The 26,659-nt window shown below is 40.9% G+C and overlaps 1 protein-coding gene across 1 annotated transcript in view; it reads left to right on the forward strand.

Moving 5' to 3' along the window:
* LOC126476459 (guanine nucleotide-binding protein-like 3 homolog) overlaps positions 1–26,659 on the forward strand; it is a 92,937-nt gene that overhangs the window by 44,010 nt on the left and 22,268 nt on the right. Inside the window, exons 5-8 of the mRNA XM_050103543.1 lie at positions 3,307–3,549; positions 13,720–13,807; positions 21,957–22,140; positions 25,883–26,025. Coding sequence (XP_049959500.1) covers positions 3,307–3,549; positions 13,720–13,807; positions 21,957–22,140; positions 25,883–26,025 — 658 coding nt within the window. The remainder of the gene's footprint in view (positions 1–3,306; positions 3,550–13,719; positions 13,808–21,956; positions 22,141–25,882; positions 26,026–26,659) is intronic.

Consider the following 26,659-nt stretch of genomic DNA (forward strand, 5'->3'; position numbering starts at 1 on the left):
ATAGTTCCCACCTGCGGAGTTCTGAGAAACTGGTGTCTCGGGGAAGAGTCCAGATGGTGCGTTTGGTGAAACAGACACAGAGCCCATGACTGTCATGTTATGCCCTGCTCGGCAACAGGTTAATGCATGTTGCCTGTATACACAGTCTGCCTATGCCCATTCATCCTGACTGATAACCGGTTGGTAGTAATGCTGATGTAAAAGACTGAACAGTGTTTACATAACAGCTGGTATATGACATGTTGTTTCACAGGTGGCTCTCTCTTTGATAGTATATGTTTTGCCAGTTACACGGCTGGAATAGGTGGTGGTAGGAGGGTGCATAAGGCAAGTCTTGCAGTGGGGACAGTCACAGGGAGAGGAGCCATAGGGTATGGAGATGGGTGCAGAAGGTGCATAGGGTCTGATGAGGATATTGCAGAGATTGGGAGGGAGACAAAAATCTATTCTCCCAAGCTATTGTCCCAATCTGTGCAATATCCCTGTCAGACCTTATGCACCTTCTGCACCCATCTCCATACCCTATGGCTCCTACCCCTGTGACCATCCCCGCTGCAAGACATGCCATATGCACCCTCCTACCACCACCTGTTCCAACATTGTAACCGGCAAAACATATACCATCAGAAGGAGAACCACTTGTCTTGTACCAGCCGTTATGTAAGCACTGTCCGGCCTTTTGCATCAGCATGACTACCATCCTACCAATCATGATGAATGGACTTAGTAGAAGTGTGTATACAGGCAACACACAATATCCTGTTGCCGAGCATGCTGTGTAATGTGAAAATCATTAGCCCTGTGCCTGTTTCACCACATGCGCCATGAGGATTCTTCCCCAGGCACTAGTTTCTCAGAACTCTGCAAGTTGGAATGAGTACTACAAAATGTTGTCGGTTCTTGCCATGTACCTGTGCTTAAATTATATTAACTGCTTCCCTGTCTCATCATTTCTTCGTAGTAACTACTTCTTTCTTCAGTCCATTTAAGTTTTCTACATCTGTCATTTTCTGTCTCTATTTTTCCCCATCTCCCCTTCCACCTCTGTTACATACAATACACTTAACTTTTCACTTTTATTAACGCACGTGCAATGTTTTAGTATTAATGTGTGTCTTGCATATTACCCAGTCTTCTACCGTCAAGCTGTCAGGTTCTCAAATCTTGCCCGGTGCAGTCCCCAACAATCAGTCTTTCCTTCTCATCCCGCCCGGTAAATCTCTCCTGACACGGAGTTCTGAGTGACTTTTCTGAACTGTACCCCTTTCCCTAAATCTCTCCAGTCCTTTTCCTTCACCCCTCTTCCTTCCCCTTAAACTCTTCTGCCAGAAGGACGAGCCACTGGCTTGGAAAGCTTGTGAAAGTTAGATCCTTTCATGTGTGTGTTCCCTGTTGCTGCTTGGTGAGTAGATTTTTTATCTATCTGTTTATATTATGGTGTGAAATTTGAATAGATATCATCTTTCAGATGTAGAAACACGCCTACCAACTTAAGTTTGTCACACAACTCCTCCTTGGTGTTGCGATTTTTTTTCCATCACTGTATATGCAAATAGTCTCCTATGGTCTCAGTCAGTAGACATTTCAATTACAACCATTTCCACAAAAACCTTCAATCAGTAGAATATTCACAGTAGTTGACTGATACTACGAAACAACAAATTCAGCAAACCGCTGTCTTTGGATGCCTGTTAACAATTGAACTGACAATTCATGTATCCTCACCTTCATATGTTTGGTCACACAAGCAGAATTATCAGGTCAGTTTCAGACAGTTCCCAACGGTTCTGCTACATTCAGGGTATCTGGAAGCTTTTATGATCATAAAGACAGTTCAGAACAACAACAACAACAACATTAACTAGGTCCAATTTTGTTTAAATTATCTTTTTGTTCGATCAGGTTGGTCAAATTAGTCAAATAGTTTTTTTTTTTGAAAAGAAAAGAGAGAGTGAGAGATATTCCCAGTCTAATGCGCCATTTTTAATTTTCAGTTTACGTAGTGTCCTTGGATATACACCTCATGTAAACTTCTCAGTAATCTTGAGATCGTTGGTTTCGAGATGACAACTGCAATAAAGGAATTTAGACTCAGAACATTGTACTCGTATAGATAACCTATTGAACTGAAAAGTGGAAGTTCTTTATCAGAGAATGTAGCACTTGCTGTATGATACTGATCAATGTTAAATAAACTGAAATAGTTGTCATCGGCGATTTTTTAAGCAAGTGTATTTTTGAATTAACAAAATGATGAGACAAGACATATTTCTGAACCATGGATATCATTTGAACCATAAAATTATATTTAAAATGAAATAAAATGCAATAAAATATTGTGAACCATTCCAACAGTAAAGCAGTTTAAATTTTGATAAAAATTGATTGTGAAAAATGAACTGAGGGTCTATCTTCGGTGAGTTGTATGTTTTACAGAAGATGCTTTGAATTATGCAAATGGGAATTGTCCTTGCTATCCTTCAATCCCATAATCCTCGTGACTTCAATCGCCACTAGTGTGTGCCTCCCACTCACCCCATCCCTATTATAGGCCCTTAATTTCTCTCATTCTGCAATCACACCCTTCTATCCGCAATTTCCTTGCCCCAAGTTCTACCGCCTCTTCCCAATCCACTCCTCCACATCATTGTGCGATGCACACAATTCCCCATCTTCAGTGAGACCAGTTTACCTGTACCATATTCATATCCTGTGCACCTTCTGCCTCTTCCTCCCAGTCGCCAGCCACTCTTTTCCAGCCTTGCCTCCCATTACCTGTATCTCTATTCCCCTTGCCCATCCCACACCATCTCCCCTCAGCTGGCAGTGTAGTCAGCTGGTACACGATACTGAACAGGTATTATGTACGTGTATATATACTCTATAACTCTAAAGGAGGATTCACATAAAAAAGCCCAACATTCTCAGTCTTGTTTAGGTGCCTATCACTGCCTCAACATCTGAACTATTAGTGTTACTTTTATTCCTTAAAATAAGTATATTCCACCAAGGATTTTCCATTAACATAGAGACATTTTATATTGCTGATTGTGGTGCTTTCACAAAATTCTGATCTCTCTCTCTCTCTCTCTCTCTCTCTCTCTCTCTCTCTCTCTCTCTCTCTGTGTGTGTGTGTGTGTGTGTGTGTGTGTGTGTGTGTGTGTGTGTGTGTGTTTCCACAGTTGCACATAATAATAAAATAAAATTCATAAAGAATAATGTTCAAGCTTTTGGTTATGAAATTGTTATGAAATTTGATATTTATGCCACATCATTTTATTTATTTATTTATTTTATTTGTTATAGATCTGGTACCACATGACAATCTAAATGCCTGGTTGAAGTATTTGAGGCACACTGTGCCAGCTGTACCCTTCAAGGCTAGCACGCAGCAGCAAAGCCAGCGGCTGGGCAGGAAGAAGATGCGACAAGCAAATGATAAGATGATGCAGGGCTCCACCTGCCTTGGCGCAGAACTGCTAATGTCACTGTTAGCAAATTATTGCCGAAACAAGGGAATCAAGACATCCATATCTGTTGGAATTATAGGTAAGTGTAAAATAATTGAGGCAGGTAGATGTATTTTGTGTGTATTTTAACCTTTGTGGAACACAGAGAACACTACCCAATTAGTCAGTGGCAAGAAACTTCCTTGAACCAGAGTAGCATCATACTGTTTTGTGTAAACTTTTCAAAATACATATGAGTTCTCTAAAACAACCTACTGAGAAGTTAAACATTATTGGCAAAAGACATTCTTATTAGTTAATTCTTTAATGAAAGCATTCTTCATCAAAAAATGATCAGTTAAGTATTAGGTTTGTGCATAAGTTCGTAGTGTTTTTGTTTTGCATGTTGGTATTCCATTTGCTATGGGTTTATTTATCGATTAACATTTTTGTTGTTGTTGTTCACTGTTGCTATTTGAGTTTGCATATTGTCATTTTGTCATTTGGAGCTAATTAATGGAGCTGTGGACACTAGAAAATGGAGTGCCAAGTGGAGAAATCAGAACATTTCTGACATACTCTTCTGTTCGAGTCCAATAGAGTGGTGACAGCAGCAGAGGCAAATACCATGGCAAGAAAATGTTTTCACTTTTTAAGGAACACTGTTTTGACATTAGTAGATCTCCATGTTCAGGCATACCTTCGGGATTGGATGAAGATCGTTTAAAACACATTAATCCACAATGAGCCACATCAGTGTACTTGAGAACTGGCAATGTGATCAACTGTGATTATTTCACTATCAGGTGATATTTCCATGAAGTGGGAAGGTTCAAAAATTGGATGTATGGGTACCACATGCTCTTAAGCTATGGTCATATGTGCATCTTTGCTTGCTTGTCATCAGTTGGCTCATGAACACCGACTATTCCTATCTTGTATCATTATTAATGCTGAGAAATAGTATCTTTATGCTAACATAATGAAAAGAAAGGAATGGTTGACCCAAAACAAAGCAACAACTCCCCGTACATAGACGTGCACATCCAGAAAAGGTGATGTTATGCATCTGGTGGAACAGCGATGGCATGATGTATGGCAAATTGCTTCCCTGAGGTGTAATTATCACTACTGACATTTATTGCCAACAGCTGAGACATCTTGCAGACACAGTCCAAGAACAATGACCAGGTAGGCTGTGTGAAGTGATGGTACTCCATGATAATACTTGGCTACTTTCTGCTAGACTGACTAAAATACATACAGGAGTTGGGTTGCTCTTGTATTGTCAGATTTTCACGTTTTCCATATTCCATCAAACATCCTTTAAGGAACTTCCTTTCTGGATGAAATGTGCTTCAAACACAACTAAAGGATAATGATCGAAGCAGAAGAAATGAATTAAAATTTGTGCTGCGGCTGGGACTCGAACCCGGGTCTTCTTGCTTGCTAGGCAGAAATGCAAACCATTACACCACCACAGTATTACGGTCAACATTGCTGCATGAACTTCCTAAGTTGATTGCCCTCCCTAATGTCTCGGAGAAACATTTAATTATATAACTAAAAGAGTTGGTCGTCTCAAAACCATGTGATTTCTACAGTCGCTTAGTCGTTAAGTTAACCAGCAGTGGCAGAGTGTTGTAAATAGTGAAGGAGAATATATTATTGATGAAAAAAGTATCTGTTAAGTGTATCTGTCGTATTTATTAAACTTATGGGTAAAATGCTATGAATTTATGCATCAACCTAATAATGTACTGGCATGATGTTTGCTGAGTATAGCAGATATAAATGTGTGTAGTTGCGTGCACTGTTTCTTTATTGCTACCACATAAGTACCCAAACATTGTTTCCACATCAGTTTATACTTCTTTTCAAATAATTTTTCAGTTGTTTATTGCAGTGTAGGTTAATGAGTTGAGAAAATAATAATGAGGAGCATGGGATCTACTTTAAAGCAGGTCCACTTTTAACAGCCAAATTAGGTCAGGTCATAGTGATCAATGTAAATAAATCGTAAATAGTGTTGTTGTTGCGGTCTTCAGTCCTGAGACTGGTTTGATGCTACTCTATCCTGTGCAAGCTTCTTCATCTCCCAGTACTTACTGCAACCTACATCCTTCTGAATCTGCTTAGTGTATACATCTCTTGATCTCCCTCTACGATTTTAACCCTCCACACTGCCCTCCATTGCTAAATTTGTGATCCCTTGATGCCTGAGAACATGTCCTACCAACCGATCCCTTCTTCTAGTCAAGTTGTGCCACAAACTCCTCTTCTCCCCAATTCTATTCAATACCTGCTCATTAGTTATGTGATCTACCCATCTAATATTCAACATTCTTCTGTAGCACCACATTTCGAAGCTTCTATTCTCTTCTTGTCCAGACTATTTATCGTCCATGTTTCACTTCCATACATGGCTACACTCCATATAAATACTTTCAGAAACGACTTCCTGACACTTGATGTTAACAGACTTCTCTTCTTCAGAAACGCTTTCCTTGCCATTGCCAGTCTAGATTTTATATCCTCTCTACTTCGACCATCATCAGTTATTTTGCTCCCCAAATAGCAAAACTCCTTTACTACTTTAAGTGTCTCATTTCCTAATCTAATTCACTCAGCATCACCCGACTTAATTCGAGTACATTCCATTATCCTCATTTTGCTTTTGTTGATGATCATCTTATATCCTACTTTCAAGACACTGTCCATTCCTTTCAACAACTCTCCCAAGTCCTTTGCTGTCTCTGACAGAATTACAATGTCATTGGCAAACCTCAAAGTTTTTATTACTTCTCCATGGATTTAAATGCCTACTCCGAACTTTTCTTTTGTTTCCTTTACTGCTTGCTCAATATACAGATTGAATAACATCGGGGAGAGGCTACAACCCTGTCTCACTCCCTTCCCAACCACTGTTTCCCTTTCATGCCCCTTGACTCTTATAACTGCCATCTGGTTTCTGTACAAATTGTAAATAGCCTTTCGCTCCCTGTATTTTACCCCTGCCACCTTTATAATTTGAAAGAGAGTATTCCAGTCAACATTGTCAAAAGCTTTCTCTAAGTCTACAAATGCTAGAAACGTAGGTTTGTCTTTCCTTAATCTTTCTTCTAAGATGAGTCGTAAGGTCAGTATTGCCTCACGTGTTCCAACATTTCTACGGAATCCAAACTGATTTCCCCGAGGTCGGCTTCTACCAGTTTTTCCATTCGTCTGTGAAGAATTCGTGTTAGTATTTTGCAGCTGTGACTTATTAAACTGATAGTTCGATAATTTTCACATCTGTCAACACCTGCTTTCTTTGGGATTGGAATTATTATATTCTTCTTGAAGTCTGAGGGTATTTCACCTGTCTCATACATCTTGCTCACCAGATGGTAGAGTTTTGTCATGACTGGCTCTCCCAAGGCCATCAGTAGTTCTAATGGAATGTTGTCTACTCCGGGGGCCTTGTTTCGACTCAGGTCTTTCAGTGCTCTGTCAAACTCTTCACGCAGTATCGTATCTCCCATTTCATCTTCATCTACATCCTCTTCCATTTCTATAATATTGTCCTCAAGTACATCGCCCTTGTATAGACTCTATATATACTCCTTCCACCTTTCTGCTTTCCCTTCTTTGCTTAAAACTGGGTTTCCATCTGAGCTCTTGATATTCATACAAGTGGCTTTCATTTCTCCAAAGGTCTCTCTAATTTTCCTGTAGGCAGTATCTATCTTGCCCCTAGTGAGGTAAGCCTCTACATCCTTACATTTGTCCCCTAGCCATCCCTGCTTAGCCACTTTGCACTTCCTGTCGATCTCATTTTTGAGACGTTTGTATTCCCTTTTGCCTGCTTCATTTACAGCGTTTTTATATTTCCTCCTTTCATCAATTAAATTCAATATTTCTTCTGTTACCCAAGGATTTCTACTAGCCCTCGTCTTTTTACCTAATTGATCCTCTGCTGCCTTCACTACTTCATCCCACAGAGCTACCCATTCTTCTTCTACTGTATTTCTTTCCCCCATTCCTGTCAATTGTTCCCTTATGCTCTCCCTGAAACTCTGTACAACCTCTGGTTTAGTCAGTTTATCCAGGTCCCATCTCCTTAAATTCCCACCTTTTTGCAGTTTCTTCAGTTTTAATCTACAGTTCATAACCAATAGATTGTGGTCAAGAGTTCACATCTGCCCCTGGAAATGTCTTACAATTTAAAACCTGCTTCCTAAATCTCTCTCTTACTATTATATAATCTATCTGATACCTACTAGTATCTCGAGGATTCTTCCATGTATACAACCTTCTTTTATGATTTTATGATTAAGTTATGCTCTGTGCAAAATTCTACCAGACGGCTCCCTCTTTCATTTCTTAACCCCAATCCATATTCACCTACTATGTTTCCTTCTCTCCCTTTTCCTACTCTCGAATTCCAGTCACCCATGACTATTAAATTTTTGTCTCCCTTCACTACCTGAATAATTTCTGTTATCTCATCATACATTTCATCAATTTCTTCATCCTCTGCAGAGCTAGTTGGCATGTAAACTTGTACTACTGTAGTAGGCATGGGCTTCTTGTCTATCTTAGCCACAATAATGCGTTCACTATGCTGTTTGTCTGTTTGTAGTAGCTTACCCGCACTCCTATTTTTTTATTCATTATAAACCTACTCCTGCATTACCTCTATTTGATTTTGTATTTATAACCCTGTATTCACCTGACCAAAAGTCTTGTTCCTCCTGCCACCGAACTTCAGTAATTCCCACTATATCTAACTTTAACCTATCCATTTCTGTTTTTAAGTTTTCTAACCTACCTGCCCGATTAAGGGATCTGACATTCCACGCTCCGATCCGTAGAACGCCAGTTTTCATTCTCCTGATAATGACGTCCTCTTGAGTAGTCCCTGCCCGGAGATCCGAATGGGGGACTATTTTACCTCCGGAATATTTTACCCAAGAAGACGCCATCATCATTTAACCATACAGTAAAGCTGCATGTCCTCGGGAAAAATGACGGCTATAGTTTCCCCTTGCTTTCAGCCGTTCGCATTACCAGCACAGCAAGGCCGTTTTGGTTAGTGTTACAAGGCCAGATTAGTCAATCATCCAGACTGTTGCCCCTGCAACTACTGAAAAGGCTGCTGCCCCTCTTCAGCAACCACACGTTTGTCTGGCCTCTCAACAGACACCCCTCCGTTGTGGTTGCACCTACGGTACGGCCATCTGTATCGCTGAGGCGCACAAGCCTCCCCACCAACGGCAAGATCCATGGTTCATATGGGGGGTCGTAAATAGTAGTGCAATGAATTTTATACTAGTCCATACAAAGATGTTGATCTAATAAACTGAGAAATGACGGAAGAGAATTTGAGCCCTTAAATCATTTGACTATGTGGGCTACAGTGACTCAATAATATTCCTATCTGAGAATTGTCGAGTTCAGGTAAAAATTGTTATTTCATATTTGTAGTCAAAAAAGTAATTGTGGGCGACTCCAGCAATGTGAATGAGAGCATTATCATCATAGAAGGAGCAACGTGCTGCAGTGAACAATACTTGCTTGATTGAATAAACACAATCACCATAAAATGGTTTCTTTGTTCACATTAAATATGTTTCATTTTATTATGACTGTAGGAGCCACTGAGAACAACAGTGTGACTGCTGAAACTACTCCAGAACTTCTGCCGCACTCCACAATTTGATGACGACAGCTGTACATGCATTTTTCTCAATGAGTGAACATTTTATGCAATAGAAAACCATGTAAAATTAGATATGTGAAAATACTTGCAGGTTTCCTTTGGTTTAGTAACCCAAGGACCATCACAACAAGTTATACTTGATGACACCAGGAGGCATGTCTTAAGTACGGTGCTCATGAAGTACGATGCTCTTTTCCTCGATTGAGCTTCAGCTAATGCCAGTCTGAAATTATGGCTATTTTGTTTCCTACCTCAGGGAAACATATATTAAGTAAATTGTAAAGTTTTACATTTGATGTTCTTTAAGATTCACTGTAATTGTTATTAGCCAAATTGAGAAAAATATTTCAGTATGGTAATTGAAAACATTGAATGGAATGGAATGTAGATATGTGCACGCACGCACACTGCTTTTCACAACGTAAAAATTGTAACTCCATTACGTTGTGAAAAGCAGTGTCCGGCGAAATAGTTATATCGAGTGGCAAAAACACAATAGAAAACCACAAAACAGAGTGAGAAACATGGTGAACAGTGTGAAGAAGGTCAGAGCACATGGTTGTGCTTATATGGCAGTAATAAAAGTGATAGTTTGACTTCCAGACCAAATGTGAGGAAATGCAGATCAGCAAATCATTCCACTTATGATGCCTTAGAACAAGATTAAGTGAAATGCGTGTGGGATTAATAAATTAAGTAGCAGCAGGAAAAGGCAGTTTTATTTACAAAACAAGTATTTGTATGCTTCCTGTGGAGGATGGCCCCACAAACAAACTTGTCATTTTGTACAGTTAACAGGATGTCTTATCGCACCCACCACTAACAAAATTATAATTTTCCCAATTAATTGTTGGATGATTAAAGTCTCCGCTGATGATTACAGTATGATTGGGGAACTTACATACAACTGAACTGAGGTTTTCTCTGAAGTTTGCGGTTGCATCAGGAGATGAGTCTGGTGGGCGATAGAAGGATCCAATAATAATTTTATGCTCACCCCTGATACTGAGTCTTACCCAAACAATCTCACATGCAGCTTCAATTTCTACCTCAGTGGATTCGAGTTTCTTGTCTACTGCCACAGGTACACCGCCTCCATTTCCCATTTGCCTATCCTTTCGATATACACTTAAATTTTCCCTAAAAATCTCACTGATGTCAAATTCAGGTTTCAACCAGCTTTCTGTACCTAGTATTATGTGAGCTTCACTGCTTTTCATGAGTGCCTCAAGCTCTGACACTTTGTTGCGAATCCTTCAGCAGTTTACCATTAGGATTTTAATACCCTTACCTCTGGGAAGCATTTCTTTCGATCTTACACTGATACTTTGTGGTTTCCTATAGCTATCATTGTCTGGATTGGATGGAGAGTCGCCTAATCTAAAAAAAAACCTTGTGTGCACCCCACACACAGTCAACTACCTGAGTGTCAGCCTCTGATTGTTGTGCACACCTCACCTATTTAGTGGAACCCTGCAGTTATCGCCCCATGGTGCAAGTTCAGGGAGTCGCGGCCTAGCTTGTCACAAAACCTTCGAAGTCTCTGGTTCAGTCCACTTGACTCAGAACCAAAGGGTCACGATCAGTTCTGGGGACAATGCTTCTAATTGTGAGCTTCGTTGAAACTCCATGTGCAAGGCTGGTCTTCATGACCTTCTCTGCCAGTCGCTAGAATGACGGAAGGTTGACCCTGGAGCCCAGATGGTAGGCATAATTTGTTTCAATGCATGGCACAGTCTGCAGTTGGTTGCACCCTGTGCCCTAATGGCTGCCAGACTAACCTCTCCAACACACTGAATGAGTCCCCTAAGGGATACTATCAGTCGCCGTACATTTGAATTGCCAATGATTAGTAGAGCCCTACCCTTTTGTGTTTGCCTCCTCCTGACACCAGGCAAAGCAGGTTTCCCTAAAACAGTTTCAGTGAAAGACAGGATCTCAGACTTGTTGGTTAGGAGGATCAGTACAATGCCCTGAGTCCTCCCTCGTCCCCATCCAACCTGTGTGGGACGCCTAGATCTTCCATTGAAACACCACTCACAATCCAGTGGACGGGTGATGAATGATCCTGTACTTTCTGCAGAGGAGACAGGATCAGCAGGAGAGGTACCTCTGGTATAAGTATCATAGGTACATGTGGTACACGCCACTCTGGAGCTCTTCCAACACATTGATTTGATAAATCACTAATAATGTGGAGAAATACAGATGTCCTCACTTTTAAACTTTGGTGTTTTCAACTTTTCAAATAACAGATTGACAAAATATAACATCCATTGCCTCCCTTGAGCTAAAATTTCCAACTATACATGTGCGCTTTCTACTGCAAGCATGCCTTGACCCCATTACACATAACGTTTCCCACCAAGTGCAAATCAGGAGGAGGACAAAAATTCCATTTGAAGCAAAGAAGTTTGAATGTTTTACATCATTGTCGGAGACGTTGTTTCAGTTAAGACTCATGTTTTTGAAAATTTAGTAGAAATATGTTATGCATGAAATAATGAATTTTAGTTAACATAGTTTTATATGAAAGTTTCTACTTACAAATGAAATAACGAACACACATTGCCAAGCATTTTGCAAGTTTATTTTTGTTTTGAACAGATTGCACTTGTTTAAAATTATACAGGGTGGTCCATTGATAGTGACCGGGCCAAATATCTCACGAAATAAACATCAAACGAAAAAACTACAAAGAACGAAACTCGTCTAGCTTGAAGGTGGAAACTAGATGGCACTATGGTTGGCCCACTAGATGGTGCTGCCATAGGTCAAACGGATATCAACTGTGTTTTTTTAAATAGGAACCCTCATTTTTTATTACATATTCGTGTAGTACGTAAAGAAATATGAGTGTTTCAGTTGGACCACTTTTCTCGCTTTGTGATAGATGGCGCTGTAATAGTCACAAACTTATAGGAATGTGGTATCACGCTAGTGCGGACGGTATTTGCTTCGTGATACATTACCCGTGTTAAAATGGACCGTTTACCAATTGCAGAAATGGTCGATATCGTGTTGATGTATGGCTATTGTGATCAAAATGCCCAACGGGCGTATGCTATGTATGCTGCTCGGTATCCTGGATGACATCATCCAAGTGTCCGGACCGTTCGCCGGATAGTTACATTATTCAAGGAAACAGGAAGTGTTCAGCCACATGTGAAATGTCAGTCACGACCTGCAACAAATGATGATGCCCAAATAGTTGTTTTAGCTGCTGTCGTGGCTAATCCGCACATCAGCAACAGACAAATTGGATGAGAATCAGGAACCTCGAAAACGTCGGTGCTGAGAATGCTATGTAAAACATCAATTACACACGTACCATATTTCTATGCTCCAGGAATTGCATGGTGATGACTTTGAACGTGGTGTACATTTCTGCCACTGGGCACAAGAGAAATTATGGGACGATGACAGATTTTTTGCGCGCGTTCTATTTAGCGACGAAGCATCATTCACCAACAGTGGTAATGTAAATTGGCATAATATGCACTATTGGGCAATGGAAAATCCACGATGGCTGGGACAAGTGAAACATCAGTGACCTTGGCGGGTTAATGTATGGTGCGGCATTATGGGAGGAAGGATAATTAATTGGCCCCCAATTTTATTGATGGCAATCTAAATGGTGCACAGTATGCTGATTTCCTACATAATGTTCTACCGATGTTCCTACAAGATGTTTCGCTGCATGACAGAATGGCGATATACTTCCAACATAATGGATGTCCGGCACGTAGCTCACGTGCGGTTGAAGCAGTATTGAATAGCATATTTCATGACAGGTAGATTGGTTTTCGAAGCACCATACCATGGCCGCACGTTCACCAGATCTGACGTCCCCGGATTTCTTTCTGTGGGGAAAGTTGAAGGATATTTGCTATCGTGATACACTGACAACATGCGTCAGCGCATTGTGAGTGCATGTGCGAACATTACGGAAGGCAAACTACTCGCTGTTGAGAGGAATGTCGTTACACGTATTGCCAAATGCATTGAGGTTGACGGACATCATTTTGAGCATTTATTGCATTAATGTGGTATTTACAGTTAATCACGTTGTAACAGCATGCGTTCTCAGAAATAATAAGTTCACAAAGGTACATGTATCGCATTGGAACAACCGAAATAAAATGTTCAAACGTACCTATGTTCTGTATTTTAATTTAAAAAACCTACCTGTTCCCAACCGTTCATCTAAAATTTTGAGCCATATGTTTGTGACTATTACAGCGCCATCTATCACAAAGCGAAAAAGGTGGTCCAACTAAAACATTCACATTTCTTTACGTACTACACGAATATATAATAAAAAATGCGGGTTCCTATTTTTAAACAATGCAGTTGATATCCGTTTGACCTATGGCAGCGCCATCCAGCGGATCAACCATAGCGCCATCTGGTTTCCCCCTTCAAGCTAGACAAGTTTCGTTCTTTGTAGTTTTTTTGTTTGACGCTTATTTCGTGAGATACTTGGCCCGGTCACGATCAATGGACCGTCCTTTATATCAGCAAATACGAAGATTTCACTGAAACTTAATTACTTTTTTTTTTCAGGGTTGCCAAATGTTGGTAAAAGCAGTATCATTAATAGCTTGAAGAGGGCCAGAGCTTGCAATGTTGGTGCTACTCCTGGTGTTACCAAGTGCGTATGGTTTTTTTTGTTTTTTTGTTTTGTTTTTGTTTTTGTTTAGTACACTGATATACACGTATGTGCAGTCAGGAATAAATAACAGCAGTAGCTAAATATCCGACTAAAAGAAAACATGTAACATTAATGGAAATTCCTGGATGGAACAAAACATGTAATAAGGGAAAGGCATCCACTCGCCTGTAGTGGACTGAAGAGTGGAGCACAAGAACACTTAACAGGAAACAGTATTCACACTAGCTTTCAAGTTCTTGCTCTTTTTTTCTAGTAAAAGTATACGTGTTAATACAAACAACCACACAGACATCCAAAAATACATTTGTGTGTGATTACATATAGTAATAATATAAGTATGATCATACTGGGGGTATCAAATGAATTTCTGACTGGGTTGAGGATTTCGTTGTAGAGGAGGATACAGTGTGTTACTGTGGGTGGAGAGTCATTGTCAGAATGTAGAAGTAACTTTGAGTGCCACAGGAAAGTGTCTTGGGACCATTCTGTTAATGTTGTATATTAATGACCCTGCAGAGAAAATTATTAGTAACCTCAGACTTCTTACAGATAATGCATGTATTTATAATGAATCAGTGTCTGAAAAAAGTCAAATCTTGATCATGTTTCAAACTATCACAAAGCTTGGCAACTAGCTTTAAATGTTCAGAATGTAAAATTGTGCATTTTGCAAAACAGAAACATAGTATACAACAACTACAGTGCCACTGAGTCAAATTTTGAATCAGTCAACTCATACAAATACCTGCGTGTAACAGTTTGTGAGGATATTGTCATGTCCTAACCAGAATCAAGTCCAAATCTGAAACCACGATTGTGCAGTCTAAGAGACCATTTGTCTGTGGGTGAGGCTGCAACATGAAAGTATTTCTGATACTAGTCATGATAGGAAAACTTTTCCACAATCAGAGGTCAACTTGCAAGGTGCTCTATACTTCAAAATTATGTCTTCCACAAGGACCGTTGCAATTTCTAGAGCATCAGTTGTCGGCGCAGGTTTGGTGGCAGCATAGCAGGTGAGGTTTCTGGTGCAGACCATTATCCATCAAGTCCTGTTTGTTGACTTCGGGAACCTCTCAAGAAGGTTGATTTCAGTTTAGTGGAATAGTGTTGTTGCTGACAGAATTAGTACCATGTGCCCTGGAGGAAATTGTGGCACATTATTTCATCACTTTAATTCCTTACAGTGGCTCACATAGTGTCTAACTGTTCGTCTAATTCTGTTTAGAGTCTTCATGAATTCAAGGTGACCAGATGGAGCAGAACTGAAAAACTTCTGGATAGCTGGCTGTAGATGTGCTAAGATGATGATGCACCCATTTCCACTGCATTGAATCGTAGTTCCTGTTATACAGTGTTTCATTTATTTATTTGAAATTCTTCTTTGATTAATCCCTCATTCTTCAAGACTACTATAGTTTTCAGGAATGTTGAATCCTCCATCTGTTCGTTAGCACCGTCATTTACTGCAACAATGACAGATATCATCCATGCTGCTGTGTTCTGCCACAAGATTCCTTGAAAGACAGTTGATGTCCTCAAGTTTGCATCTGATTTTGTACATTATTGTGATGTCATATTCCTGAAGCTTCAGTGCCCATTTCATCAGTCAACCAGACAGGTGCCTCAGGTCAGTCAACCAGGATAGTGTGTGGTGATTCGTCACAATGGTAAACAGTTTGCCAAGTAAATACGGCGGGAACTTGTTGATAGCTTGGACAATTGCGAGGCCCTCATCCTCAGTTGTAGAGCAGTTTTTCTCAGACTTGTAGAGTACTATGGAAGTATCAGCTATCAACTTTTCGGCACTTTCCTGAATTTGTGCTGCAACTGCATCTGTCCCATAACCGTTAACATCATCCCATAACTGTTCACATCAGTGTTAATTTCTGTCTCAGCATTTTCATCATACAATGCTAGGATCAGAAAAGATGTTAGTGCCTTCTTAGAGACAAGGGCAGATCTTTTTTTGCGCCTCGTTCCAGGAAAATTTGCGATCTGCCTGCAGTAGTTATTGTAAGGAGCATGCCTTGCTACAGAAGTCCTTTATAACTCACCAGTAGGATGAGCACATTTCAACAAGACTTCTTACATCATGAATGTTTTTTGTCGGGATGGATTCCATACCTTTCATTAGGTGCAAGATTTTTCTTTCTTGGACAGTGAAGAGACATTGATTCAGGTAGAATCTTGCAGTTTGAACACAGTTCAACACAGTTCTCAGTCAGCCTAGATGTTTGTCAAATATCTTTGAAAAAAACGACAATGTCATACAGACAGCAAACACACATCATTCCTGTAAGATGTCAAAGCAGATTGTCCACCATATGCTCGTAGGTGGTTGGAGTGTTATGTAATCCAAGCATCAAGCTGTCTACTGTGTTACCAATGTGCAACAATGGGTAAACATATTTATTTGTTTATTTATATATAAAAACAAAGATGAGGTGACTTACCGAACGAAAGCGCTGGCAGGTCGATAGACACACAAACAAACACAAACATACACACAAAATTCAAGCTTTCGCAACAAACTGTTGCCTCATCAGGAAAGAGGGAAGGAGAGGGGAAGACGAAAGGAAGTGGGTTTTAAGGGAGAGGGTAAGGAGTCATTCCAATCCCGGGAGCGGAAAGACTTACCTTAGGGGGAAAAAAGGACAGGTATACACTCGCACACACGCACATATCCATCCACACATACAGACACAAGCAGACATATTTATTGGTTTTTAAATATGTCTGCTTGTGTCTGTATGTGTGGATGGATATGTGCGTGTGTGCGAGTGTATACCTGTCCTTTTTTCCCCCTAAGGTAAGTCTTTCCGCTCCCGGGATTGGAATGACTCCTTACCCTCTCCCTTAAAACCCACTTCCTTTCGTCTTCCCCTCTCCTTCCCTCTTTCCTGATGAGGCAACAGTTTGTTGCGAAAGCTTGAATTTTGTGTGTTTGTTTGTGTGTCTATCGACCTGCCAGCGCTTTCGTTCGGTAAGTCACCTCATCTTTGTTTTTATATATAATTTTTCCCACGTGGAATGTTTCCCTCATTATATTTGTTTATTTATTTTGTGATTTTGTTCAGTTGTTTGATTCTTGATGCAGAAATGTCATGTTTCATCCTTCTTTTTTGCAAGAATCACATGTGAGGACCAAGAGCCCACTGAATGGTGTCATCTTGCAGCACCATCTCCACTTCATCCTGGATTATCTGTAGTTCATCCAGCACCATCCTGTGTAATAGTTGGCCAGTTGTTGAATGATTCCCAGTGTTGGGAAAGTGTTTGATCATGACCCTTATGGTCTGTCTTTCTCCACTGCAGATTTGAAAACATCCAGAAACTGAAGCAGAACATATGACACTCACTGATATGAATCCTTTGTCAGTCCAGGTCCTACATGCAGTTTGATAGTAGCTGCCTCCCTTGCCTTGTCTGTAGTGGTACTGGGGCATGATTTTTCATCAGTGGCATTAAGCTGCCCTTCGTGGACTGGATTGGTTGTTCCCCTGTGCATATATGTTTAGGGATGAGTTATGGTTGCCTGTGGCATTTCGGGACCCATATTTCCCTTGGCCACCTACAATGCTTATGATTGTCATTGGCATGTACAAAAACTTCACAGTTTGACGATTTGAACTTGTCTTGTTCATGACAGCAGGATAACAATGTCATCAATGGCAAACAGCCAACCAGGACAGTCTTTGCTATGTGTGCTTGTTGAAATAGTTTTGTCTATCTGGAACTCTGATCTTCCACAGTCCATGACTGTTTGCAATGCCTACAAGAAATCCCATCTGAAAATGACACTATGACTATATTATGATAAAATTCAAATGCCTATGTTCTGCTATTGATAGTTATTCTTGCAGTACATGTTCATGGATGTATTTCCCGTTAGTGACTTTCAGTTCAGTTGCTTTCTTATCAAAAAACATAGATCTCCTTTGCTGGCAAAGATAAGCATTCAGCATTACACAGAAGGGAGCCCTTAGTTGACTAGTGCTCTGAGAAGTTGGCCATCAATAATGACATCAACGAATTTCCAGACATCTTGGTGATAGTCATGTGTGGAGGATTTTCACCTGTGACAATCTCACTTCCATAGATAATAACCTCACTTAATTCCCCTGAATTCAGCAGCTCAGTGATTGGGTGGTACTTCTGTATGCTAATGCTCAACAGTTATGGCATGTTGGAGAATGATCTCATTGAGGGTATGGTGATGAGCTTCACCCCACAACTGACAGTATTCATCTGCAGTCGACGGGCCTGAATAGAATTGTTGTTCTGGTTGACATCTGGTGGCTTAGTGGATGTTAAAAACTTATCTTCTTTCTCTGCAATAATGTACAGCTTGTCAAGGGCTTGCACAGTGGAAACATACAAGCTTGTTATCCTCTGCCCTCCAAATGTCTGTTCTTCTGCAGGGTGAAACAGTTGGTCCATTCTTCCTGGTGCATTCAGCTGGTGGTGGAGATAGGTGCTAAAGATTGATACACCTACTCTTCAACATTTTCTATCACCTCCAACGTATAGGGTTGACATTTATAGCTGCTATCTCTTGCTTACTCGGTTGTAGTTGCTATAAAATGCTGTATCTCTTCTCTCACCACCTCATGTATGAGAGAGAGGCAGTGTCATTGTGGGCTTCTCCTACAGCCATAGAGGGACGACATTTGGGAGCCAGTCATGTGTCTTCTGTCTGATTTTTCTGTGTCATTTTCTGGATGCACTGGCATCAGTTGATGAATTCCTGTGTTATGACATCCTGAACCAGAAGTTTATTACATGCCTTGTGTGACTCTGTTCATTTTGTCAGCTTCTGTCATATGTCGATTCACCCAGCTACTGAGCTTCTCTTTGTTGTTCTTGAACTACTACTTGACTGGCCATAAAAGTAAAAGTACATATCTGCAAAACACCTTCTGTCATCCAGCAACTCGCTCAAATCTTTTCAGCCATTTTGTCATGTCCTGACCAGCATCTCCGGAAAACACTGACAGATGTGCAGCTGACTTACAGTTGATTTGGAATCGATTGCTCGCCTGAATACATGGACCACTGCTTGTATTCCAGTTCCTGTCTGTGTAGGTGACGGCTTTTATGTTGCCTAATTGGAGCCACGGAGGTACAGGTGTCTTCGTGTACTCAATGTCTCCACCAAACAATGTCCTGTTGTAACCAGAATCATGTCCACACTGGAAAACAAGGTGGTCAGTGAAGTACATTGCTTAGCACTGAAAACACTGTGATGATGAACTACAGTACTCATTCAGAACAGAACCAAACTCCTGGATGGAGAGTGCTTCTATTTACACAAACATCGAATATTCCAGAGTGTTCAAACATATGAAATTTCGAGAAGCTTCCACAATGAATAAATACAAAATAACAAATAACTGCTGGTGATTGGGTTTGACTGGCTAACCACAAGGCAGACAGCAGTGCTGATAACAATACCGCACTGCATACAACACAGCTTGTGGCATTATAGAATACAATGATTAAATGGGCTTGATCATAGGTAAAGCAGGTGAGTGACTTCAATATATGGTTAGGATATTGGGTAAACACAGTCGCTGCAAAGGAGATTGTTTAAAAAATGTGTGCAACACATTCTAGAACATTGCTGAAATGTGTGGGACTGAGAGAATCCAGTGGATATATTGAACATGAGGACAGTGTACATGTTCACATGTTTGTTTGACTCGCAGCAGAGTGTGATGGAAATGCTGAAAGTCCTGAATGAAATAATGCCATTTATCCCATGAATGCAAGTGCCTATTTACAAAGTTTGAAAACCCCGTATTAAATGAAGATCTAGGTGTTACTACAGCTACCTATATATCATTCCTGTGGAGATTGCAAATACAAGATTAAACTTACTTCTGTGTGTGTGTGGAGGCATTTAAACATTCGTTCTTTTTACACTCTATGCACAAATTAAATGGGAAGACACTGAATAAGCTGCAGTGGAGAGTACCCTCTACTATGTACTTGAGTGGTCTGAAAAATACACTGAGGTGACAAAAGTCATGGTATAGTGATATGCACATATACAGAAAGCAGTAGTATCGCGTACACAAGGTATAAATGGGCAGTGAATTGCTAAAACTGTCATTTGCACTCAGGTGGTTCATACGAAAAGGTTTCCGATGTGGTTATGGCCGCATGACAGGAATTTAGGCTTTGAACTTGGAATGGTAGTTAGAGTTAGATGCGTGGGACATTCCATTTTGGAAATTCTCTTTAGGGAATTGAATATTCCAAGATCGACAGCGTCAAGATTATACCGAGAATAACAAATTTCAGGCATTGCCTCTCACCATGGACAACACAGTGGCTGATAACCTTCTCTTAATGGCTGAAAGCAATGGCATTTGCTTAGAAATCTCAGTGCTAACAGGCAAGCAACACTGCATGAATAACCACAAAAATCAATGTGGATGTACAATGAACGTATTCGTTGGGACAGTGCTGTGAAATTTTGTGTTAATGGTTACGGCAACTGATGACCGACCTGAGTGCCTTTGCTAGCAGTGTGACATCACCTGCAGCACCCCTCCTGGGCTTGTGACCATGTTGGTTGGACCCTAGATGACTGGAAAACTGTGACCTAATCAGACGAGTCCTGATTTCAGTTGGCGAGAGCTGACGGTAGGATTAGAGTGTGGTGCAGACCGTGAAGCTGTGGACCCAAGTTGTCAATGAGGCACTGTGCAAGCTGGTGATGGCTCCATAATGGTATGGACTGTGTTTAAATGGAATGGACTGAGTCCTTTGGTCCAATTGAACTGATCATTGGCTGGAAATGATTATGTTCAGTTACTTGGAGACCATTTGCGGCCTTCATGGACTTTGTTCCCAAACAGTGATGAAAATTTGTACGGAAGGCAGTGCGCCATGTCACTGGGCCATGATTGTTTGCAATTGGTGTGAATAGTATTCTGGACATTTCGAGCAAATGATACGGCTACCCAGATTGTCCAACATGAAACCCATTGAATAAACGAGAGCTCAGTACATGCAGAAAATCCTGCACTGGCAACACTTCCATAATCATGGACAACTATTGATGCAGCATAGCTCAATATTTTTTCAGGGGACTTCCAATGACTTGTTGGGTCCACACCATGTCCATTTGCTGCGCTGTGTGGGGCATAAGGAGGACGGACATGATATTAGGAGGTATCCCATGAATTTTGTCACCTCAGTATATGGTTGTAGATATGTAAGTGAACAATATTGTGTTTTGCATTAAGATCAAGTCGACAAACTTTAATTGAAATCAGAATGAGAATGAATGTTAACAACAGGTGAGACATAAGTGTTGTTATCTTTTGCCAAAATAGGAACTAAGATGGACTGGCAGAAAGAACTTTGCATTTCAGATTTTTCACAGCTTCTTCGCCAAGACAAGGAGGAAGGTTCAGAATATATATATAAAAAAAAGGGTGACATGTAAATATGCAAAGAGACTGGAGTGTCATTCCAATTCCTGAATTGAGAGAAACAGTGCGAAGGATCTGCTCACTGCTTAAGACTGCTGCCTTGCTTTATATCTCTGTCGTGATCAGAATGTGTAATGACTTTTCCTTCCCTCAAGCATGTTTGCATATATTGTCCACATTTTACAGTTTTTTTCTGGTCCTCATCAAGTTCCTGTTTTTCCAGTTGGTTAATACATTTAGTTTCATTTTCCTCTGCTAAAGTTATTGCTTGCATTTTTCTAAAATTGCTTTGGGCAAAAATTTGTGTTTCAGTTCATTAAGCAATTTCGTGGCTTGTTTCGACATTTGTGTTTGTTGTGCAGTGATTTTACTGCAGATTTTAAATTGTTTTCTGTGTATTTGATTTATTATTATTTAAGTGACCAACAATGCACTTCGTGTTACGGTTCCCATTGCTCCAGTGAGAATAGATATCTTTATTGGTTTGTAAAGAAAAAAAGTAGTAGTGTTCATGGTTCTTATGGGAAACTAGACTGAGAAATAATTCTGTGTACCTTGGAAAGAATTGCCTTTACTTTTATATTTATTCCTCCATTTTGACAGCAATAAATATCTATTGGTCTCCTGTGGTTTTCTGCATAGCAGTACTTCCTTTTAATAAATATCTTTTTCTTCTGTAGGGCCATGCAAGAAGTTCAGTTGGATTCTAAAATTAAACTATTAGATAGTCCTGGAATTGTGTTTGCTTCATCTGATGGACGTGGTGATGCATCTGTTGCATTGAAGAATGCTGTTAGAGTAGAAAGCCTAATGGATCCAATGACACCAGCTTCAGCAATTCTTCAAAGAGCAAACAGGGAACAGGTAAGAGAGCCTACAGGTTGGTATGAAAGTCACTTCTTTATATCATCTGTCTTGGCCTGCTGATAAACATTCATAAGGAAAGTCATGTACCACTTAATGATTTAAATTATCTAACCTTAGCATATTAAGTATTCGACATGTTTTTTAATGAGGAAATGAATCCCCCTCCCCCCCTCTATCTGTAAGGTGGCACTGCTGTGGCAGTATTTGCTATTGCAGGGTACATCTGTTAATAGGTGCTGTCTCTGGCCGCTGAAACCGGACTGCGAGCAACTGCGTCCAATGGGAGAAGCAATCTGTGAATGGTGGGGGGAGTAAGGAGCGGCAGGGGCAGAAAGGGGTAGCAGGGTAGGGGTGGGGGAGGTTGTAGTGCTGCTTGTGGAAGCATTCAGGGATGCGGGGAAAGGGTAGGCCTGCTAAGTGCAGTTGGGGCATTTGAGGGGGGTGGGGGCAAGTAGAAAAGGAGAGAGATGTAGAGGAGGGAAAAGGCTAGTGTGTACATTGGTGGAACGGAAGGATGTGTAGTGCTGGAGTGGGAGCATGGAAGGGGATAAATGGGTGAAGGACAGGGACAGGGGCAAGGGGGCTATGGGAATAGAGGAGACATTGCAGGTAGATTTCCCACCTGTGCAGCTAGGAAAAGGAAGAAAGGGTCCAGATGGCCAGGCTGTGAAGCAGTCATTGAAGTGAAGCATGTCGGTGGAGGAAATGGCTGATATTAATATATTTATATATAAAAGACACCAACCATTTCCTCTACTGACTGTCCACAATTCCAGTTCCTTTACCACATGGCACGCCTGCTTGTCACTATTGGTGCCACTTCCCTCTGCACTACCATCCCCAGGCTTTGCCACTATTAAACAATATCTTTCCCACCAGCTGACTGACTCCAAACCTATGATTTCCTTCCTGGTCACCATGAACAACTGTATCCTCACCCCCAATTTATTGACCTTTGAACGTATCAACTGCAAGCAAATCCATGACACACCAATAGGCAACTGCATAGCACCATCCTCTGCCAACCTGTTCATGCCCATCTAAAGGATTCCTTCCTAACACTCAGAATGCCAAACCCCCTACCTGGTTCAGAGTCATCGATGGCATGTTTGTGATCTGGACTGAGGGTGAGGATACCTTATCCACCTTGAAGATGGCTATGTCATACCTCCATCCATATAAAACCTACCAACCACAAGCAATACCTCCACTTTGACAACTGCCAACTATTCCATATCAAGAAGTCCCTTCCATACAGCCTAGCCACACTGGGCATCTGTAGTGGCAAGCAGTCCCTCTCCAAACATACCAAGGGTCTTACTGAGGCCATCACAGGCTGAAATTACCTTCCCAACCTTGTACAGAAACAGATTTCCCATGCCTTTCTCTAGTGACAGCAATTGAATCACATTCTTCACCAAGGTTTCAACTGCTTCTCATTGTGCCCTGAAATTAGGAGTATCCTACACACTAACCTTTCCACCCTTCCCAAAGTGGTATATTACCACCCTCCAAACCTATGCAATAGCCTTGTCCATCCCTACTCCAACATTGCTACCAACCCCTTGCTTCATGGCTCATATCCCTGGAACAGATGTAAATGCGAGACCTGTGGCATATATCCTCGCGCCACCACCTACTCCAGTTGAATCATAGGAATGACCTATGCCGTCAAAGGCAAGACTATCTTAAAAAGCAGTCATGCAATCTACAAACTAAGCTGCAACCCTAAGCTGCAACCACTGCACTGCTTTCTACTTGGGCTTGACAGCCTACAAGGTTTCTGCCCACATGGATGGCCACTGACAAACCATGTCAAAGAGACAGCTCGGCCACCCATTTTCTGAACAATCTGTCCAACACAGTCTGCTTCATCCATGAGTGCTTCACAGCCTGCATCATCTGGATCCTACCTACGAATACCATCATTTCGGAATTGTGCAGGTGAGAACTCTCCCTGCAACATAACCTAATTTCCCCCAACTACCCTGGTCTCAACCTTCACTAGTCTGTGTCCTTTGCCCATATATCCCCTTCTCTGACTCCAGTCCAGCACTAGACAGCCTTCTATTCCACCAATAGACCCACTAGTCTTTTCCCCCTCCCCTACTTCTCTCCTCTCCCTCCCCCCTCCCCCCCCTCCCTGCCCCATCTCCCAACCTCCTGACCTCACTTAGTAGCACTACCCTGTCCCCACATATTCCTAGATGCAGCACTACACTCTCCTCCTTCCCTGCCCTGCTGCCCCTCCACACCCCAGCCTCCTCCTCATCCCCAACTATCCACAGATTGCGACTCCTATCGGGCGCAGTTGCTTGCACTCCAGCCTCTGTGACCAAAGACAGTTGCCAGTTTGTGTGTGTGTGCGCGCGCGTGGGCAGGGGGGAGGGGGGGGGGCGCTTAGAATTGCTGCAAAGGTCTTTTAAGAACAGAATATTTTGATCTTAGAAGACACAATATTCTCTTCCCACACCTGCATCATAATCATCCTAATCATTGGTGCCAGTAGGGTGCTAACAGCTAGCAGAAATAGTTGTTGACTGTTTGTTTGTGTGATTTTAGTATGTGTGACAAAATTAATGATCCCACCAAGTGTGAGATTCATTGTGTAGTAAGATTTCTGAATACAGGCAAATGGTTTGCCCTACTGGAATTTACAGGTAGATAATCAATCCCTTTCTAGGCTTCAGAATAGATTTTTATATTCTGGTACGAAAGCTTATAATAAATTGTCATTGAACATCAGGCATACTGGCTGAAAATCACTCAAATATTTAAACAAAAAATAAAAGAATATCTCATTAGCCACTCCTTCTGCAGTACATCTGAATACTTGGACTCACAGTTGTAGATTCTGCCAAACTTATATTGGCAGTAGATGGATTGTGATATGACAGAAACACTCATTTTACGAAAAACACTTTATAACTGAAATCTAAATCTTCTACAATAAACACAAGTTCTGACTGCTGTACCTTCTCTCATCATTTGAAATAAATGTGGTTGCTGAGCACTTCCAGGTCCCAGATAAAGTCAAATAAAAAATTTGTTACTGGTGATGAGACATGGGTTTACCATGAAAGTCCAGAAGCCAAGTGCCAGTCAATGGACTGGCATAATTCACAACCCCCAACAAAACAAAAAAGCCAAAGAAATTCTGAGCCCCAAAAAGATTGTGGTCACAGTGTTTTGAGATTGAGAGGGTGTTCTGTGAATCAGCTTTATGCCTAGAGGAGAGACCATAAATGCAGCAGCCAATAGGCTTTACCAACTATGCTACAACATTCAAAACAAATGGCATGGATTTTTGTCCAGAAGCATTGCCCTTCTCCATGATAACAGACACCTGCATTCTGCTGTGTTCAACAACTTGACAACAGCTGAGTAAGCAGAAGGGGTAGGAAAGCTTGTGGAGTGCATCACAAATGTCTTGAGTTTGAAGATGTCAAAATATATTGTGAAATAAGGGTTCTTTCATTATCGTGAATAAAAATGTCCAGAAAACAAATGTCTTTACTTTTATTTTTAGAAAGACGCCCCCCCCCCCAAAATCACATTCTCTTGTTTTTGTCAGAAGCCCAAATTTTCCGGGCTTCAGTCAGTTGCTTATTATAATAAGTGTTGATTATTGTCATGATTACAATGATTTTTGAGAAAAAGAGCCTCCCTAAATAATAACGTACGCTAAGTGTCATGCTTCCTTGTGTTACTTTTAACAATACTTTTTACTTACAATCAGATGATGGAGCTGTACAACATTCCAGAATACTCTACACCACAGGAATTTTTTTCACTTCTGGCCAAGCGAATGGGCAGGTTCAAGAAAGGAGGTGTACCAGACCCAGAAGTTGCTGCAAGGATATTGATTGATGATTGGAACAGGTAATGAAAGTCCTACTTTGATGTTGTTTTCAGGATTATTATTATTATTATTAAATAAATGTGGAATGGCAGCTTTGATATAACTAGTTCTTTTTATTGGAGAACTAAGAACTGGTAAATTTAGTGTTTTTTGGACAGATGGTATAGGTCAATGAAAAGACCAAAATATTAAAAGACAATGTGATCATGTTAAGGACAAATAGTTATTGTTTTGGCGCACAGAAATGAAAAACCACGTGTAGCGAATATTAGCAGAAGGAAAAGTTAGGAGTAATAGGATACGATGGAAGGTTATTCATGCAGTTGCTTATACAAGAGCTGTGTTTGTCCTTTACTTTACATTCTTTCTGTCTTTTTGTCTTTTTGTCAGATAATGTCTTGTTCCTATTTTTCATTTGTTGTCTCATTTTTGTTCTCTGCAGGCAGTACAGTCTGTTGGTACACACACAGTTTTGCAGTAGATATTCCTTATAATGCTCTTCGAGCTCCCTTCTTAAACTTCAATTGTTCTGTGTCATAGAGATACACAGCTCTCTCCCCTCCTACCTCTCTCCCCTCCTACCTCTCTCCCCTCCTCCCTCTCTCCCCTCCTCCCTCTCTCCCCTCCTCCCTCTCTCCCCTCCTCCCTCTCTCC

Source organism: Schistocerca serialis, chromosome 1 (genome assembly GCF_023864345.2).
Source record: "Schistocerca serialis cubense isolate TAMUIC-IGC-003099 chromosome 1, iqSchSeri2.2, whole genome shotgun sequence".
In the NCBI taxonomy this organism is placed as follows: domain Eukaryota; kingdom Metazoa; phylum Arthropoda; class Insecta; order Orthoptera; family Acrididae; genus Schistocerca; species Schistocerca serialis.